Source organism: Salmo trutta, chromosome 1, assembly GCF_901001165.1.
Source record: "Salmo trutta chromosome 1, fSalTru1.1, whole genome shotgun sequence".
Classification (NCBI taxonomy): domain Eukaryota; kingdom Metazoa; phylum Chordata; class Actinopteri; order Salmoniformes; family Salmonidae; genus Salmo; species Salmo trutta.
This window is the reverse complement of record NC_042957.1, coordinates 10,215,038-10,235,648: the sequence shown is the minus strand read 5'-3', so window position 1 is coordinate 10,235,648 and position 20,611 is coordinate 10,215,038. Positions and strand designations below refer to the sequence as shown.

General features: G+C 45.0%; 1 protein-coding gene and 1 pseudogene across 4 annotated transcripts in view; one reads left to right on the top strand and one right to left on the bottom strand.

Moving 5' to 3' along the window:
* The first annotated feature begins 2,472 nt into the window (after positions 1 to 2,472).
* On the top strand, positions 2,473 to 5,711 carry LOC115161304 (eukaryotic translation initiation factor 2 subunit 1-like; annotated as a pseudogene).
* A 1,168-nt stretch (positions 5,712 to 6,879) lies between these two features.
* LOC115158675 (RNA-binding protein 25) overlaps positions 6,880 to 20,611 on the bottom strand; it is a 29,549-nt gene continuing 15,817 nt past the window's right edge. For 2 of the 4 annotated variants that reach the window (XM_029708009.1, XM_029708171.1), the window contains exons 6-17: positions 20,393 to 20,578; positions 18,559 to 18,645; positions 15,095 to 15,360; positions 14,908 to 15,019; positions 12,768 to 12,857; positions 12,357 to 12,430; positions 11,959 to 12,109; positions 11,178 to 11,778; positions 8,547 to 8,863; positions 8,096 to 8,194; positions 7,950 to 7,997; positions 6,880 to 7,785 (exon numbers count right to left, since the gene is read on the bottom strand). In XM_029708009.1, coding sequence (XP_029563869.1) covers positions 7,693 to 7,785; positions 7,950 to 7,997; positions 8,096 to 8,194; positions 8,547 to 8,863; positions 11,178 to 11,778; positions 11,959 to 12,109; positions 12,357 to 12,430; positions 12,768 to 12,857; positions 14,908 to 15,019; positions 15,095 to 15,360; positions 18,559 to 18,645; positions 20,393 to 20,578 — 2,124 coding nt within the window. In that variant the 3' untranslated portion in view covers positions 6,880 to 7,692. Of the gene's footprint in view, positions 7,786 to 7,949; positions 7,998 to 8,095; positions 8,195 to 8,546; positions 8,864 to 11,177; positions 11,779 to 11,958; positions 12,110 to 12,356; positions 12,431 to 12,767; positions 12,858 to 14,907; positions 15,020 to 15,094; positions 15,361 to 18,558; positions 18,646 to 20,392; positions 20,582 to 20,611 lie in introns of all 4 variants that reach the window. The other 2 variants (XM_029707916.1, XM_029708087.1) reach the window with 1 other exon arrangement.

The following is a 20,611-nucleotide window of genomic DNA, read 5'->3' as shown; positions in this document are numbered from 1 at the left end:
CATCGTTTGGGCGAGCGGTTTGCTGACATCAACGTTGTAAACATGCCCCATGGTGATGGTATGGGCAGATAAAAGCTCCAGACAACAAACACAATTGCATTTTATCAATGGTAATTTGAATGCACAGAGATACTGTGAGGAGATCCTGAGGTCCCATTGTTGTGTCATTCATCCGCCGCCATCACCATGTTTTAGCATGATTCATGCCCCAATGTCTGTACACAATTCCTGGAACTGAAAATGTTCTTCCATGGCCTGCATACTCAGACATGTCACCTATTGAGCATGTTTGGGATGTTCTGGATCAACGTGTACAACACCACGTTCCAGTTCCCACCAATATCCAGCAACTTCATACAGCCATTGAATTTTTTTATTTAACTAGGCAAGTCAGTCAAGAACAAATTCTTATTTAAAATGACAGCCTACCAGGGAACAGTGGGCTAACTGCCTTTTTTAGGGACAGAACAACAGATCTTTTTACCTTGTCAACTCGGGGATTCAATCCAGCAACCTTTTGGTTACTGGCCCAACACTCTAACCACTAGGCTACCTGTGTGGGACTACATTCCCACAGGGCACAATCAACGGCCTGATCAACTCTATGCGAAGGAGATGTCACACTGCATGAGTCAAATGGTGGTCACACCAGATACTGACTGGTTTTCTGATCCACACCCCTACTTTTTTTATCTGTGACCAACAGAAGCGTATCTGTATTCCCAGTCATGTGAAATCCGTAGATTAAGGCCTAATTAATTTATTTCAATTGACTGATTTCCTCATATGAACTGTAACTCAGTAAAATCTTTAATTGTTGCATGTTGCGTTTTATAGTGTACTTCCAAGACTAAAGATCAGACTGAAGACATGTTTACACTTTTACTGTAACCAAGAATTGACAAAAGATCAATTATAATTAGTAAATAATAAGAATGTAGCTATTCCATGTATTGTGCTATCTGATGTGACTTTCCAACCAAATGTACGTCCCATTGATATTTTATTCAGTTGCTAGAGTTTCATCAAAGCCTGTTTAAAAACCCATTGTAAGTAAATGGAATAGCATATCTCAACATTTAAAATGTCTCTGGTTTCATTATATTTACCTCAATGCTACTGTTTCCCTCCCAGCGATGCTGAACCTTAGCTGTAGGTTCTACCAGCACCGGTTCCCTGAGGTGGAGGATGTGCTGATGGGGAACGTGCGCTCCATCGCCGTCAGTCTGCTGGAGTACAACAACATTGAGGGCATGATCCTGCTGAGCGAGTTGCCACGTCAACATATCCGCTCCATCAACAAGCTCATTAGGATCAGTCGCAATGAGTGTGTGGTGGTCATCCGAGTGGACAAAGGGAAGGGTGGGGTTTGAGTGGGTCTGGTCGGTGTGTATGTACACATCTTGTTAATTTTGGTAAGTCAAAAACATCGCTGATATTTGTCAATGTCAACTCTCTGCAGGGTAGAGTCATCAAAGAGAAGAGTTTCGCCAGAGGAGGCTATCAAATGTGGAGACAAATTCACCAAATGTAAAACCGTAAGTCAGGTTGACCGTCGGCACTCAGCCACGTGCCGGAGGATGCTGTAATGTACAAACTCTATCATTCTGTTCCAACAATGTCATAAACTCTCAGACGATTGTGTAGCCTGGTCCCAGATCTGTTTGTGCAGTGTAGCCTACTGCTATGGTGGTTAGGATGTGTCGTGGAAATTCTAACCAGAAAGGAAGAGACTGTAGATTCTTCAAACAACAACTTTTTAATTATAAGATTTGCAAATCTGGAGCTGGTTAACAATCCACTCAACAACAGTGCAGAGTTAAGGGCCCTTCAAACAAGAGTTGGGTCTCAGCCTTTATAGGGAAATACAACCTCTGTCTACGTGTCAGTTTAGCAGGTGTGTGAGATCATGGTGGGAACATAGCATGCAAATAAGTGATAATGGCAGTGTTGTTACTCCTTTCTGCTGATAAAATTGTTGTTGCTGCTCAAGCTAGCTGTTCTCTTCATATCTCCACACAGATGTGCCCTTGGAAAGATACGGAAAAACAGGATGGACCAAAAACTGGTCACTCAGAGGCTCTTTGTCTTTGGCCGTGTGACCAAGTTACTCAGAAACAGAGGAAAAACACTGGCTTCTTCTAACATGAAAGAAACAGACAGTGGAAATGTACAGCTTTAAGGTTTAAACAGCACAAGTATATAACAGAGTTTGTAATTTTTCCACGATAGATGACAATGACCAAAGGAGTCAGCAAGAACAGGGGCCCTATTCATAAAGTGTCTCAGAGTAGGAATGCTGATATAGGATCAGTTTTGCCTTTTAAATCATAATGAATAGACAGGGGGGCACCTGTTCCTAAAGCGGCACTCCTACTCTGAGTCGCTTTATGAAACCGGGCCTAGATCTGGGACCAGGCTAACATGAGTATTCCCCTCTTGACCAGAAGGGACATGGAGTGTAAATATCTTATGGCGTGGCAGGTGTACAGTATTCTTCGTCACGTGGCTGAGGTGCTGGAGTACACTAAAGACCTGCAGCTGGAGAGTCTGTTCACACGCACGGCCTGGGTGTTTGATGAGAAGGACAAGAGTCCGGGATTCGGTGCTTACGACGTCTTCAAACAGGCTGTATTGTATCGTGACTCTTCCTATAACCTTTTCACATGACTGAGCCAAACTGTACTAGGCTGGCCTGGTTACACATCGACCATAGTAACTGGAACCAGGCTGGAAAGGACAATGTGAAAAGAGAATATGGGAGCCAGCAGAATGTGTTTTTGGATCTGCCCTAGAGTGGGAAATCAGACAATGAGGTTTACAATGAGACTAAGATCTGTCATTCTTAGGGTGCGTTCATAAATTCCCAGAGACCCTGCCATTCTGGATGGGCTGGACCTGACAGAGGAGGAGAGGGCCGTGCTCATCGACAACATTAACAGGCGGTCAAAATCAGCAGGTCCGAGACCACCACACAATCAACATTAAGATACACTACACACACGTTAGAGGATCAGAGGGGGAAGGAGGCCTGTATGTGGCATGGATCCTGTTTTTAAGTAAAGAAGGAGGCCTGTACATGGCATGGATCCTGTTTTTAAGTAAAGAAGGAAGCCTGTACATGGCATGGATACTGTTTTTAAGTAAAGAAGGAAGCCAGTACATGGCATGGATACTGTTTTTAAGTAAAGAAGGAAGCCAGTACATGGCATGGATCCTGTTTTTAAGTAAAGAAGGAAGCCAGTACATGGCATGGATACTGTTTTTAAGTAAAGAAGGAAGCCAGTACATGGCATGGATACTGTTTTTAAGTAAAGAAGGAGGCCTGTACATGGCATGGATACTGTTTTTAAGTAAAGAAGGAGGCCTGTACATGGCATGGATACGGTTTTTAAGTAAAGAAGGAAGCCAGTACATGGCATGGATACTGTTTTTAAGTAAAGAAGGAGGCCTGTACATGGCATGGATACTGTTTTTAAGTAAAGGAAGCCAGTACATGGCATGGATACTGTTTTTAAGTAAAGAAGGAGGCCTGTACATGGCATGGATCCTGTTTTTAAGTAAAGAAGGAAGCCTGTACATGGCATGGATACTGTTTTTAAGTAAAGAAGGAAGCCAGTACATGGCATGGATCCTGTTTTTAAGTAAAGAAGGCCTGTACATGGCATGGATCCTGTTTTTAAGTAAAGAAGGCCTGTACATTGCAGAGAAAATAAAGTGAACTATATAAAATGATTCCAAGGTAAAAGCAGATAAGCATATTAAGGTTGCAGCAGGACTCATACTACAACGTGTTTCAACCCAACAGGTCTGCCTCAGGTAGTGCTCAGGTAGGGAATCTGCCTCAGGTAGTGCTCAGGTAGGGAATCTGCCTCAGGTAGTGCTCAGGTAGGGAATCTGCCTCAGGTAGTGCTCAGGTAGGGAATCTGCCTCAGGTAGTGCTCAGGTAGGGAATCTGCCTTAGGTTGTGCTCAGGTAGGGAATCTGCCTCAGGTAGTGCTCAGGTAGGGAATCTGCCTCAGGTAGTGCTCGGGTAGGGAATCTGCCTCAGGTAGTGCTCAGGTAGGGAATCTGCCTCAGGTAGTGCTCAGGTAGGAAATCTGCCTCAGGTAGTGCTCAGGTAGGGAATCTGCCTCAGGTAGTGCTCGGGTAGGGAATCTGCCTTAGGAAGCCCTGTTGGGTTGGTATTTCCACATTTGATGTTTAAAATAACATTTTACTACACCAATATGGAAATAGATTTTAACTCCTGAGTGGCATGTTGAACTCGTCTGAAGTGTTGAACTGTAAACATGGTGGCATGGCACTGTATTTATTTTAACAATACATTTGTACCATCTTCCTAGCAGACATTGAGGTGGCATGCTAAGGGTATGAGGGCATCGATGCAGTAAAAGACGCTCTGAGGGGGGGGCTTAGCTGCTCGACAGAAGTCAAGCCAATCAAGGTAGGTTGCATCAAGGAGCTCTCGTACCCTATCAAGCATGTGGCTGTGCCCGTGTCAACCCCATAGAAGTATCATCTATTTAATGATATATCTATTTCATGTCATTCTTTCTGTGGTCGACCCCAACTTTCTTGACGGTGTTCAATGACCGCTCGAGTGCTTTCTCCTCCTAGATGAATGTGATGGCGCCGCCACGCTACGTGATGACCACGAGCACTCTGGAGCGCACTGAGGGCCTGTCGGTTCTCAATCAGGCCATGGCGGCCATCGAGGAGAGGAGGTGCGTCTTTAACATCCAGATAGAGATGAGACTGAGGATACCGTTACAGTAGATAGTTGGCTGGGGAAACGATGGAGAGACGGGTGATCAGTTTGCCAGTAGTGTGAGGGAACGCCAAAGTACTATGTGGAAGGTGGTTTCTCTCTCTGAGGCCACTTCTCATGAAGCAAATATGTCATGTCCAACTATGTAAATAAAATACACTTGACTTTTGTACCGTCTTTTCTTACTAGCACTGATTTTACAGTTAGCGGCTTAAGGTTTTACAATTATATGTTTGTTTTACCCACCTTAGTTGAATGCACTGATTATAAGTGGCTCTGGAGAAGAGCATCTGCTAAATGTGTAAATGTGGTGACGGACATGGACGAGACAGCTGGCCCGTCAGCTGGAAAGGCTAGAGCGGGAGAACGCAGAGGTGGATGGAGACGATGAGGATGGAGAGATGGAGGCTAAAGCAGAGGACTAGTCCGTCAGCCCTGAGAGAAGGGATGATGGGAAGACAATAGAGAGAAGGATGGGCAGACCTGGCCATAGTCACATTGTCCAACAGATGTGTAACTCTCATATTCCAAAAACAGGGGTATTCAATTGCAAATGTCCCTGTCAATTAGGAGGGGTTTCTCAGAAGATGAAAACATGCATCACTATCCACTCAGGTCTAGAAATAGACTGAATGAAATGTTAAGGCAAACTATACCAGTAAGTAACCATTTTACAGTACCAACACCTATTTGGATCAATTATACCCATATATGCAGAAAACTGTCTACAAGCATTGGCCTTTCTTCTTGCCCCAGTGTCTTCAGTATCCATGGTGATTGGCCTCTTGCTGGTCACAGGAAGTGATGCGTGTAGAGGGAAAAGGTATAATAGGTGTGTGTCTGGTTTGGGGGAAAAGGTGCTCTTCCAGTACTATGTATTTTGACTGGTAGGATTTTGCTTGTGTAGCTCACATGACATCAATAAAGTTCTGATCAATGACTTTGTTGGCAACTATGTGGAGTTTGGTATCGATTGCTAGCCTGGGTACCAGTCTGTTTAGCTAACATTCCAGTCTTTGTATTCCCTGTCATATACCAAATGTTTAGTTTGGCAAGGAGCGGAATGATAACCAGACTAATGAATTGCAGCCGTGGTCAGATTGCGTAGAATAGGGAATCATATTCACATTATACTGCATCAAATTGAACAAGCCCCCTAGTTTACTTTGATGTCAATCTTAAAGTACTTGTACCATGTCTCCATAGCACAGTGGTTCTTTATACTACACTGCCAAAGCTGGTCAAATAAATTGAGCCTTCCTTACTGTTAGTTTTTACTCTGAGAATTAGAACCTATGAAAGTTTATTCTTCCCAGAGGATCAATACAGCTGCATTAGACAAAACATGTTTCCACCACCACAAGTGTGTGTGTGTGTGTGTGTGTATATATATATATATATACATACACACACACACACACTCCAATCCTTACATATTTTATGGTTTGACAGGAAGATTAAGTAATAAACCATTCCTTCTCCCTTAATGTGATCTGACCTCGAGCCCCTTGATGTCTAATCCAAAGCTCTCCACCTGTATCACCTATAGCAATCCTGTCACTACCTCCTGTCCACCCAGCACATTCCAAAGCCATCTGTCTCCTACAGATAACCGTTAACTTCTGATGTAACAACCATTCTTTATCACCCCTCAGATACTATAGTATTACTTCTGATGTAACAACCATTCTCTATCACCCCTCAGATACTATAGTATTACTTCTGATGTAACAACCATTCTCTATCACCCCTCAGATACTATAGTATTACTTCTGATGTAACAACCATTCTCTATCACCCCTCAGATACTATAGTATTACTTCTGATGTAACAACCATTCTCTATCACCCCTCAGATACTATAGTATTACTTCTGATGTAACAACCATTCTCTATCACTCCTCAGATACTATAGTATTACTTCTGATGTAACAACCATTCTCTATCACTCCTCAGATACTATAGTATTACTTCTGATGTTTCATGTCTCTAGGATAGCAATGTTCCAAGTTTAACCCAGAATCCAACATTAACAATTACTTTCTATTCTATTGATTTATGCACTTGGCCAGATCAAGACCTTTATTGACAAAACCAAGTACACAGAACTATAGAAAATCATCTTTATTCAAAACAAATTTCCACTGGTACAAAAAAAAAAAAAATGGAGACAATGTTTTCACAAATCACAATCATTTCAGCTTGTCTTCCAAATTAACCTTTCCTATACAGTGTTCTGTCAGGTGTTACAGTATGAGACCAACCAATCACAAGTCAGGAAGTAAGACCTAACGTTCAGGCCCATCATCCTCAAATAGCATTTTTAGAAAGTATTGTTTGTAATACAAAAACAAACCGACTCCACTTAAACAGAAGTTTCAGCAGATGCCAATGACTAAGCATCTGAGATGTTATAGAAGTTGTGGATGTTTCTAAGTACTAATATCACAAAACTATAGACAAACTGAGACCAGTGAGATACCTTTCAGTGAACCTCCTTCCCACGGCTTGGTAGCCATGTTGTCTTCTTCAAACGTTAGCTGCTTATCTGCCAGCTCCATCCCAACCCTTGGGACAGCCAACTCAAGCCAAGAGACTGTAGTCAGGCCACTGTCCAAGTGGTTGCTTGCATGCATCTTCAATAAGCACTTAGTCAAAGTCATTCAAGCACATACACATGTAGGCTGTACAGTCAGCAGCTGCAGTAGAGGGACATGTACCAGAGTCTATTGGAATAATGAGAAAATGGGAGCTCAATATTGTCCGTCGGAGAAAGCCATTGTTGGAGTATTAGGATGAGCCCATTCTTTGATTTTAGGCTGCTCGAATGGAGAAGCAGTCTTTTTTGGTGACTAACAACACTAAAGTCGGATTACTCTATTAGAAAAAGTTGGATGTTCGTTCTGTGCTTTCTTGGGTTTCTTATTTCACCAGCCCAATCTTCTTGGCCTCTGTTTCGTAGATCAGCAACCTCCACATCTTGACTATGAAGACTTCTGCTTCTTCATCCAGAACCTTGGTGTAAAGAAATAGCATTTCAGTTGAATCAATGAATTAGTACGTTTTATAGGCTCTGTTTTAGGGCATCAAAAATTATCAAATGTAGTTTTAACAATAAGCTTAAACTGAACCGAGACCATTTTGAGAACGTTTGCAGTATCTTTGTTTGGGATACTCACCATGGCAACATCATCCAAGATACCCTGTGGTGTGCCATGAGCCATCACCTGGGGATAAGAGGTCAAAATGAATGAATCAGAATTAACTCCTATACCAAGAACACCCACTTCCCCCAGTAGATTGCATCACAATCAAGCTTACACACCTTTGAGCAGACAAAATCCACTAGCGTAGCCTCCTCTTCTCCAATGTACTCAATTATCTTTTTATTGATCCAGGGGCGTATGCGTCGATCCATCAGAGTCTGGGAAGGATAGACAGTCAGACATACAGTTCTTTAGTCACTGCACCAGAGACGTCTATCAGTATTGTAGGGAAACACATTATCAAAATGTTTATGGTTTGTCAAAGTAGAAAAAAAGGCTATATCACCAATTCCCTTGGACTTATCAAACCAACCAGTGTCATTTTTACTCTCTGGTCTCTCCACCACTCTGCCATATCTCCTCTGGTTGCCCCACCACTCTAGCCTGGTTTCCTGTCTATTTCGGCCCTCTTGCCAACACCTTATGGAATCAGTTGGCAAGAGAGCAGCAAGCCTGGAAACCAGGGTACCGCCACATCCTATCCCTCATCCCAGTCCCTTTGATCTTTACCGAGTCCACGGCGGACCAGTCCAGCGGGTAAGAGAACAACTCCGTCTTGCCCGTGGGGATCTTCTCGATCAGGCTCTTGATGTGCTTGCGCTTCTCCTCAGTGTTGGCGCCCTTGATGGCCGCCAGTCCTGAGGCACCGTCCACCACGCTCTGGAGGTTTTTGTCATCGTCACCGTAGTCCAGCGGCACCAGCTTGCGCTTGCGGGGAGCCTCGTCCGCCTCCTCGTCGTCAAATTTGTTGAAGACACTGTCGACAGTGAGCTTCTTGCGTTTGATGGCCACATTGGGCTGGCTGGGGCTGGTAACGTTAGGGGCTCCTGTAGAGAGAAAGATATTTTGCTCCATGAAGAAACGCTTAAAAAAGGTCAAATGCAGCCATGTTTATCTCAATATCATTTCTGGGTAACAATTAACTACCTTACTGCGATTTAAGTAAAATGCTAAAATTGCTCTTCGCAAAGAGCAATTTCTCAAGAAAGAATTTAGCTAGGACTGTCTGAGTGGGGAGGAAAAAGTTAAACTAGCCATTATTGGCAGAGGTTTGGAACTCTTTCCTATTGGTCTATTAACTAATTTACCACCTGGTGATGTCACCAGACAGGCCAAAACTCCATCTCACCAAAACAGGCTGAAATTTCAGGCAGTCTTTTCTCACAGCTTTTACACTAAAATGGCATTATCATTTTCACAATTTCACCGTATTATTCTAATCTCAGTGTAGAAATGTAAAACACAGGAAAAACACATTTTTGACGGCAACGGACCTTTAAAGTTTGACTGAAATAGGACGGTTACATTTAGTTGATATAGACAGCAACAGTAAGTGTCTTTTTGTAGGCACTAAATTCTACCATGGTTCATACAGGGAAATAATGTTTTTGTAGTTTTTGGTATTGTTGATAAAAGCCAAAAATAAGGTCAGAGGTTAACACAGGCTGAGGAGATCTGATACGTTTTGTTCTATGACATAATCTTCCTTAGCTAACACCACTTTTTGTGAATTTTGAAGCGTTTATGTAATAATAATAATAAAAAGCACAGGGTTTATAATTCATGTTCACAAACTGATATTATCTTATAGAACAAAACCTGTGTTAACCTCTGACCTTATTTTCAGCTTTTATCCTAAAATCCTAGTCTTTCCCCATTGGAATGGCTGAACAATCCAGAACTAGCTAATTTCCACACAAACTCACAGAACAGGACCGCTGAAGCGCACAGCGTGTACACAGCGTGTACAAATCATCTGTCCTCGGTTGCAACACTCACTACCGAGTTACAAACTACTTCTGGAAGCAACGTCAGCACAAGACCTGTTCGTCGAGAGCTTCATGAAATGGGTTTCCATGGCCGAGCAGCCGCACGAACCCTAAAATGTGCAATGCCAAGCGTATGCTGGGGTGGTGTAAAGCTCGCCACCATTGGACTCTGGAGCAGTGGAAACACGTTCTCTGGAGTGATGAATCATGCTTCAGCATCTGGCAGTCTGCCGGACGAATCTGGGTTTGGTGGATGCCAGGAGAACACTACCTGCCCCAATGCATAGTGCCAACTGTAAAGTTTGGTAAAGGAGGAATAATGGTCTGGGGCTGTTTTTCATGGTTCGGGCCCCTTAGATCCAGTGAAGGGAAATCTTAACGCTACAGCATACAATGACATTCTATACCAGGTGTACTCAACTCTTACCCTATGAGGTCCAGAGCCTGCTGGTTTTCTGTTCTACCTGATAATTGTGTCCCAGGTCTAAATCAGTCCCTGATTAGAGGGGAACAATGAAAAAAATGCAGTGGAACTGACTTCAAGGCCCAGAGTTGAGTTTGAGGGTTCTAGACGATTCTGTGCTTCAAACTTAGTGGTAACAGTTTGCGGAAGGCCCTTTCCTGTTTCAGCATGCCAATGCCCCCGTTCACAAAGTTAAATGGTTTGTGGAGATTGTTGTTGGTGAACTTGACTGCCCTGCACAGAGCCCTGACCTCAACCCCATCTAACACCTTTGGGATGATTTGAAACGCCGACTGCGAGCCAGGCATAATTCGCACAACATCAGTGCCCGACTTCACTAATACCTTCGTGGCTGAAAGCAAGCAAGTCCCCGCAGCAATGTTCCAACTGCTAGTGGAAAGCCTTCCCAGAAGAGTGGAGGCTGTTACAGGAGCAAATGGGGGACCAACTCCATATTAATTCACATGATTTTGGAATGAGATGTTCGATGAGCAGATGCCCACGTACGTTTGGCCATGTCGTGTATCTGTCATCATTTCACGACAACAACGCGTGGTCTGTGCTTGTGACGTGCTAGCATTCGAGGGAGGGTTAGGGAGAAGGTGTTGTGGGAGATGATTGGTTGGTAGATTAGTTAAATTAAGCTAATGCATCGGGAGATTCTCTGAATGAGAAAAGTTTGTCAGGCAAACTAGCTATATGGCTCAATTTAAAATGAATGGTAAAGAGTCTTATTCCTGATTTGTTCCCATCTTTCCTATTCATTAGGGATTGAGACACTTCAGTGGACCTACACAACAGATATCATACATATCCTGGTAGTTAGTTAGCAATATAGTAGGTGTATAGTTGTATCTCCAGATGATTCTGGACCGAGCTTCTCCCTCCAGCCTCACAGACAAAACTCACCCAGTTTGAGACTGAGGCCGATCTTGGGGCGGAACTCTTCCTGGGGCAGGGCCTCGTGAGGGGGCGGGGCCTCGTGAGGGGGAGAGTTCTCGTGAGGGATGATGATACCGCATGGTGACTCGTCCCCGGGCGTGTTGGGGGTGGCGCCGCCGCTGGCCGACGACACAGAGGGGGCCGCCGTGATTGGCCGCAGTGTGGGCTTCAGGCAGGGCTTGGACCCCGATTGGTCGTCGTCGTCGTCAAACTCCTCCCCCTCTTCCACGTCGTCATCTGAGTGGAGGTGGGGATGGTGGTCCCCTCTGTCCCTCTCCCCTCGCTCCCTCTCCCTTTCTCTGTCCCGGTCTCCTCGCTCTCTGTCCCGGTCTCCTCGCTCTCTCTCCCGGTCTCCTCGCTCTCTCTCCCGGTCTCCTCGCTCTCTCTCCCGGTCTCTGTCCCGGTCTCCTCGCTCTCTCTCCCTTTCTCTCTCCCGGTCTCCTCGCTCTCTCTCCCGGTCTCCTCGGCGGTCCCGGTCCTCCCGTGGGGCCTTGTGTACCCGCTCCTCCTCAGGATCCGGCTCCAGCTTCACCGGGGGCTGGCGCAGACGCTCTGCCTCCTCCTCCATCTGGACCAATCCGAGAAGAGAAGCAGTGAGACAAGGGGCATACACGGTCAGGAATGTGGATACACACAGACACACACCTAATGTTTATGACCGCCAGATGAATAGAAGCCCGTTTACAACACAGACAATGACATCTTAGAAGTAAATGACCTTGAGGCATACACACTCTCTCTCCCTCACCCTGCGTATCTCGGCCTCGGGGTCGGGGTGTCCCTCGGCCAAAAGCCTCTGTCTGATCTCCTCCAGCTCCTCCTTCTCTCTCTTCCTGTCGCGCTCGTCCATCTCAGTCTCCTTCTCCCGGTCTCGCAGACGCTTCTGCAGCGCGCTGCCCCTAGGGGCGGCACACGGAACAACACCTTATATAACAGTGGCCCTGGCACATGTCTTCCAAATGTTGGAAGTAGGGCTGTTTATTTCTCTTCCTAAATGTCCTATAGAAAAACGTGTAATAATGTCGACGTTTCAGGCCTTTAACCACTATCAACTACATTATATCTCCTTTTCAGATTTGTTTTCTATAGTATGTAAACCTAGGGGACCAGCATCCACTGTGTCACGTTCAACTTCATTATGGTCACCTGTAGAACTTAGGGTCATCCCTGTCGTCATCATAGTCCTCCAGGAACTCCTTCAGACGTTTGCCTTCTTTAGTCTGTAGAAGAAGACAAGACACCCGATGACGCCATTAGCCGATTCACTTTGGTCTATTTGATTTAACGTCGTAGCCCAAACATTAAAGGCTTTAACTTTCAAACCCACACGTGCATATGAATATGTCAATGGTAGGACCCATCAGGCCAGGCTCAGTGGTAAACCTGGGTCCTGTTCAGTAGCGCGCAGCGTAACAAAATGTTTTGCTACGGACAATGAACACTGGCGTTCCTATTAGACAAGTTCAGGTTGTACCCCCCCTCCCCCCGTTTAAAAAATGTTTTCTCCCAACAGAACACAACCCAGGAGAGCTGTGTGAGAACAGGGTTTGTTCCTACCATCTCTCTCCTACGCTCCTCCTCCCGCTCAGACTCCTTGGAGTAGTCTCGAGCCTTCTTCCTCTCGCGGATCTCCCAGTTCTTCAAGCGCTTCAAGACAGACACGAGACATTTAGCAACATTTCACAGCCAACACACACTATCATGCTCACACTCAACTGTAAGCACCAGGGATGCAAACTGCTGAGGGCCCAAACAGGTGACACTTTTTTAGTTGCACTGAAACATGCAATAAATCCCTGCTAGGTGGAAATGCAGGTTAACTAATTAAACAACAAAGAATATGATCTACATGATCAGTCTCTGTATGTAAATTAAAAAGTGGTTAATGTGAACCTAACTCACAGCTAAAAAATGTCAAGAAAGCAATCCAATGTTATTTGTTGTCTAGACTTTCCTGATAGACTTTTCTCAAGTCTTGAGAAAAAACAATACACTACAGTTAACTATGACAGCCTTTATAATAGAACGCTTGTTACTATGACAGCCTTTATAATAGAACGCTTGTTACTATGACAGCCTTTATAATAGAACGCTTGTTACTATGACAGCCTTTATAATAGAACGCTTGTTACCATGACAGCCTTTATAATAGAACGCTTGTTACTATGACAGCCTTTATAATAGAACGCTTGTTACTATGACAGCCTTTATAATAGAACGCTTGTTACCATGACAGTCTTTATAATAAAACGCTTGTTACCATGACAGCCTTTATAATAGAACGCTTGTTACCATGACAGCCTTTATAATAGAACGCTTGTTACCATGACAGCCTTTATAATAGAACGCTTGTTACCATGACAGCCTTTATAATAGAACGCTTGTTACCATGACAGTCTTTATAATAAAACGCTTGTTACCATGACAGCCTTTATAATAGAACGCTTGTTACCATGACAGCCTTTATAATAGAACGCTTGTTACCATGACAGCCTTTATAATAGAACGCTTGTTACCATGACAGCCTTTATAATAGAACGCTTGTTACCATGACAGCCTTTATAATAGAACGCTTGTTACCACACACATCTAAATATTGCACTTGGGGAAAAAAACATCTTAAAGTAGAAATAGAATGAAACAAACAGGCATATTTTTGCTCTATTATAGTGGCCACTATAGTAGACATCGATCAAGTGCACAAGGCTACATTGGAGCAAAAATAACGTTCACTGAGTAAAAAATTAAATAACTCCCCCTCACTCACACACGCCACTGTCAAGTTCAACACAACAAAAGCAATATCTTTGGGCTGCACATTATTACATTGTACATGTTCTGCCTGTGGACATCTGTTCTACAACGTGCCAGCAGAGCATCATACCCTTTGTTGGCATAATTGATCTCTTTCAGGCAGAGAGTACACCTGGCATACCCCTTTTATCCACTGACTGAAAAAGTGAGAAATAGGGAGTGTGTGGTGTTCCTTTCACCTCTATAGTGGCATCCAGCTTAAGCCATGCCCAGCTACACTTCATCCCTAAATCCACTTATTTAACAAGCAATGCTTCATTTTCACCTAATTCTCTCATTCTGAAAATGAACCACATACTGTAGAGGGAAAACATTATTAACAGATAGCAGTTAGTTCGTTAGCTAGTTAACATTTCACACAGATTGCCAGGATCCAGTAAGCAACTAACGTGTTATAACGGCAATGAGTTGTATAACAGTTAATACTATAGCGAATTGGTTAGGTTACTAATGTTAGCTCATCTGATGTTTTAACATTAGCTAGCTAGCGTTAGCTGTCTGACTTTATTGGCAAGCTACTGTAATTTTCACACCATAAAATCAATGATTTGATCAGTTAAGTTGGCTAATGTTGCTCAACATTTATCTGGCTAGCAAACAGAGAATTCAATCCATCTAGCAAGATACTTCCTCCCTCACCTCTAACTTTCCAAATGCCAGTTGTTTTTCGGTTACAGCTCATGAAGTACGCTTCATCACCTTCTCACCCCTGTCCCCGTGGTCAGGCCTCTCACCTACCTCTTCGTTATTGTTCAGGGGACGTGCAAACTGCCTTTCCACTCTCCCGCTGTCCATCCCCCGCCCCAAATTCTCATCGGATCTACACAAATCACGTAGGTCACTAGTTTACATCCCTGAAGCACTACTAGGTGTGTGTACCTACTTCTTGGTAGGCTGCCTCCTTGTCTCTGAGCTTTCTCTCCAGCCTTCTCCTCTCATAGACCTCCTCCTCATCCTCCTGGTCACGCTTCTTGTCCTTGTCGCGACTCACCTCTCTGCAACATCACCAACCTAGTTACATACCAATCATTCCTTTACAAGGCGATTTACGACTTTATTAAAACACCCACCTGGAGTGGCTGCGGTCTTTGCTCCTGTCGCGGCTCCTCTCCCTCTCCCGTTCTCTCTCTTTCGTGCGGTTGCGGTCACGATCTCTGTCTCTGTCACTTCTTTCCCGTTCTCTCTCGCGCTCCCTCTCCCTCTCCTTCTCACGCTCCTTCTCCCTCTCGCGGTCCCGTCGCTCCCTCTCACGCTCCCTCTCCTTGTCCCTCTCCCGTCGCTCACGCTCAAACTCTGCACGCTCCTTCTCCTTCTTGTCCTTCTCCTCCTCCAGTTTCTGCAAAAAGAACAGAGGAGGTTGATAAGTTGGAGGCTCCGGGAGGACAGCCATGCCAACAGATCAGGAGCACAGTGAGGCTGGCTCACACGTCTCTATAAATGCACAGAAGTGGATCTAGAAGTGGCTTCCAGGCTCGGGGGCAGAGGGGATTACTGTAACAATGTGGATTCCTATTATCTAAGGATGAAGTAGTTGATAGATAGTGTGACGTTTTGGCACAACAGGTGCTGTATGGCAGGGCTAAGAGTTTATGGGAAAACAGGCGCTCTATGGAGGGCAAAGCATTTCTATGGGAAAACAACAACAAGCTGTCCCTTGTCGCAAGACCCAGCACTTCTTTGTCCTCGTCTAATTATTTTATTTCTTTCCCCCAGACTACCTTGTGGGCCAAATCAAAAATCTGTCTTGGGGCCAGATGCAGACTTCTGATAGTATCAATATAGTACAATAATTGTTAAGCAGGGTGACTTACAAGCTAACTAGAGACACTGGAAACCACTTTGAGGTCAAAGAAGACATCTTGTTGGCCATGTGTAACATCACAGGCATTCAAAACTAGAAAAAGGCCCTGCTTGATAGACAATGCTTTTTCTCCGCAAAGTCAAGTGTCCTTATTACAGGAGAAACAGAAAGAACAAGCGTCAATCCTTTTGTTAAACTAGTTGTTGGTGACTTACAGGTGTGGAACTACGGATTTCAGCTCTTCGCTGCCCCTACAAGCCTATACCAGTTAGGCCTGGGAGGAAAAGCAGGTCAAACGATCCACAAACGAAACATCATGAGATTCTCTCACTTCTTTCTCAAGCAAATCATCAAAAAAAACAACCATTAACTTCAAATGGGGTACATTGCTAAAAACAAAGCTGTGAAAAATCCTGGTACATCTTTTTACATACTGTAGTTTTATCACATTTTTTGTACAGGTAAATTAAATTGTAGAGACTCTTACCCCTGCTTCAGTCTTCGGTAGTTCTCCCGTGACTCACTTTCCCAGACACACTCAGAGACATCTTTCCCTCCTAGCAGCTACACCCATGGCTCCCCATGTACTCTGAACTGATTTACAGCTACAATTATAAGCCACACATTCTGAATGCATTGTGTTTGTCATGTATGTGTCGGGTTGAGACCACAGGATTCCGATAGCTGTCTGCTCTTGACATAAAAGCAGTCCATTGGTCCATAATGAACAACAGATGGTTGTCCTGACCAGAACTACAGAGCCATGGGTCTAGTGCAGCTTAAGACCAAAACAATAGGCAGAAGAGAGAGATGGGGGGGACGGAGGCAGAAGAGAGAGATGGGGGGGGCAGGAGAGAGATTTGGGGTCGGGGACGGAGGCAGAAGAGAGAGATGGGGGGACGGAGGCAGAAGAGAGAGATGGGGAGGACGGAGGCAGCAGAGAGAGATGGGGGGGACGGAGGCAGAAGAGAGAGATGGGGGCAGAAGAGAGGGGTGGGGGAGGGGACGGAGAAGAGAGGGGTGGGGGAGGGGACGGAGAAGAGAGGGGTGGGGGAGGGGACGGAGAAGAGAGGGGTGGGGGAGGGGACGGAGAAGAGAGGGGTGGGGGAGGGGACGGAGAAGAGAGGGGTGGGGGAGGGGACGGAGAAGAGAGGGTGGGGGAGGGACGGAGAAGAGAGGGGTGGGGGAGGGGACGGAGAAGAGAGGGGTGGGGGAGGGGACGGAGAAGAGAGGGGTGGGGGAGGGGACGGAGAAGAGAGGGGTGGGGGAGGGGACGGAGAAGACAGAGCACAGGTACTATGGGCATGGCTGGAAGGGAGATGAGTCTTAATCAATCTTGTTCCTGGATCTAATTGGTTAGTCTGTCTTCCTACTTCAACTTACCTTGCTCTGTGTTCTACTGGTGACAGCTTGGGCATAGAGTCACTAATTAACTGCATATAGGCCATAGGTACATTACTCTCCCCTCTTATATATTAACCATAGGCCTTACCATTCACACTGGAGACAACATCTCATTGTGTATTAGGAGCTCCTTTACTGCAAGTCTACTGCTGTAAATAATGAACTTTGAAAACAACTCAAATAATGGGCACATGTAAATGAAGAGGGTGAATGGCAAGTGGAATCAGGTGGAAAAGGAGACAGACAAGTTAAACAAGGGAGAAAGAAAGAGCTAAAGTAACGGACAGAAAAAACAACGAGAGAGAGAGAGAAAATCCCTAACACACACACACACTCATCGACAGGGTGGATTGGGACTTACCCAACTGGTCTTCAGAACACAGAGTGCTGTGGAGGGGCGCCCCCCCTCCCTGCTATAACAGTGGTTATTGAGTCTCAGTGACTTTCACACACATTATGTAGAATAAACAATTTACAGAGGACTCACACAGGTTCACTGGCCTCTACGGCTTGGGGATAACATGATAAAATGTTGGTAATCGAATCAGCACGGTTCTCTGTCCCCATATGGTAAATAGGAGCAAGACCAATGTCATGTTGACATGTATGTAATGGAAACGGTTGGCTGTGTATTGTTTAGAGGTTCTCCTAAGGTTCCAGTCACAAACGTACGCCAGAGTGCCTGTGCAGTTGCCCCTATGCGAGTCTTCGAGAGGGGGGCGTCCAGTATATGTACAAAATAAAGGAAAGCTCATACTTACATCCTATCCTCGACAACTTTTTCCAAAGCTCTGAGATTCATCTTGCTTTAGTCACCATATGATGTCTATCATAATGGTTGGGTTTAATGAATAGATTAGCTTTAAGGTAACTTTACATTGTCGCCATGCATTTTGTTTGTGTGTGATGAATGACTTATGGATCTAACCATCTGTACTGTCACACCTGAATACCCTAATATACACAAATAAGTGTCCCGCCATCACACGAGTCAAATTAGGTTTGAAAACGGTGACAATACTAGAAATCGGACAACTATTCGTGTTGGAACAGACTAGATAACATTGAAATGACATGGTAAAAATCCAGATATTTCTAAATTTCTGACATTGCCAATCAAAATCTGATTTTAGAGCAATGTATACAATATTTTGGTATAAAAATGTTACTCTTCTCCCATCCTATATTTAGAGTACAATCATGAAAGGGTCTTTGTGCAAGTGTCCACTAGCAGTAAGTGTGAAAACTAAAAGGAGTGTACTACTAGCATGTGTAGCTTCTTTTCCCAAACCTGCAATGTGAGTGAGAGAGATGAATACGCTACTATACCTTGTGGGTGTCGCGGAATTTACTGATCTCTCTGGAAATCAGGTCTCTCTTGTCATCCTCCAGCCCGTCAATTGCGTTGATATCCTCCTAAGGGACAATGGGATGCAGGCAAATGGGACATTGTTCAGGGTCATGATGTCAACTGGGGACCATTTCTTACACGGAACCCAAACCGGCTGCGCGCATGCGCCATCGTGCATAAATGTATTTTGTCCCCCCACACCAAACGCGATCACGGCACGCAGGTTAAAATATCAAAACAAACTGAACCAATTACATTCATTTGGGGACAGGTCGAAAAGCATTAAACATTTATGGCAATTTAGCTAGCTAGCTTGCTGTTGCTAGCTAATTTGTCCTGGGATATAAACATTAAGTTGTTATTTTACCTGAAATGCACAAGGTCCTCTACTCCACCAATTAATCCACAGATAAAACTGTCAACCGAATCATTTCTAGTCATCTCTCTTCCTTCCAGGCCTTTTCTTCTCTTGACTTTATATTGTGATTGGCAACTTTCATAAATTAGGTCATTACCGCCACTGACCTCGTTTGTCTTTCAGTCACCCACGTGGGTATAACCAATGAGGAGATGGGAGAGCCAGGACTTGCAGCGCAAGCTGCATCACAAATAGAGCTGACTTCTATTTTTGCGCCTGGCAACGCAGATGCTTGTTGGCAACGCAGATGCTTGTTGGCGCACGCGAGCAGTGTGGGTGCAATAAATGAATCATTTAGATTTCTACATTTATTTTGCATTTTGCGCACGCGACGCGAGCGGTGTCGTCAGCATGTTAGCGTAGTGTTGCCATTTACACAGATCACACAACCTGAAGAAACACCTAGAGCTGTGGGCCAGTTTCCCAGACACAGATTAAGCTTATTCTTGGTCTACAAAGCATACTCCAGGTAGAATCTACATTGAAAAAGCTTTTAAGTCCAGGACTAGACTTAAGCCCTGTCCAGAGCTTTGTGTATCAGTTAATGTATAATGTGCCCAAATACAATATCACAACCCCAACCAATGCATATCAGGTTACAGACAAAGGATTCCCCCCCAGAGTGATAACAGAGAAAGGATTCCCCCCCAGAGTGATAACAGAGAAAGGATTCCCCCCAGAGTGATAACAGAGAAAGGATTCCCCCCCAGAGTGATAACAGAGAAAGGATCCCCCCCCCCCAGAGTGATAACAGAGAAAGGATCCCCCCCCCCCCAGAGTGATAACAGAGAAAGGATTCCCCCCCCCAGAGTGATAACAGAAAGGATTCCCCCCCCCCCAGAGTGATAACAGAAAGGATTCCCCCCCCCCCAGAGTGATAACAGAGAAAGGATCCCCCCCCAGAGTGATAACAGAGAAAGGATTCCCCCCCAGAGTGATAACAGAGAAAGGATTCCCCCCCAGAGTGATAACAGAGAAAGGATTCCCCCCCAGAGTGATAACAGAGAAAGGATTCCCCCCCAGAGTGATAACAGAGAAAGGATTCCCCCCCAGAGTGATAACAGAGAAAGGATTCCCCCCCAGAGTGATAACAGAGAAAGGATTCCCCCCCCAGAGTGATAACAGAGAAAGGATTCCCCCCCCCCCAGAGTGATAACAGAGAAAGGATTCCCCCCCCTGAGTGATAACAGAGAAAGGATTCCCCCCCAGAGTGATAACAGAGAAAGGATTCCCCCCCCCAGAGTGATAACAGAGAAAGGATTCCCCCCCCAGAGTGATAACAGAGAAAGGATTCCCCCCCCAGAGTGATAACAGAGAAAGGATTCCCCCCCAGAGTGATAACAGAGAAAGGATCCCCCCCCCAGAGTGATAACAGAGAAAGGATCTCCACGTACCTCCTCTTTTTTCTCTTTCCTTTTCCTGCGTTGCTGAGATTCATCATCATTCAAGGGAGCTTTGAGATCGCTGGCGTACTCTCGGATCAGCCCGTCGATGGTGCCCTTGACGATCTGGTCCCGCATCTGGGTGTCCTTGTCGATCACCTCCTCCTCTTCCTCCTCTTTTCCATCCTCTGCTTCCGCCTTCTATCACAAACACAGAGAGAGCGAGAGGAG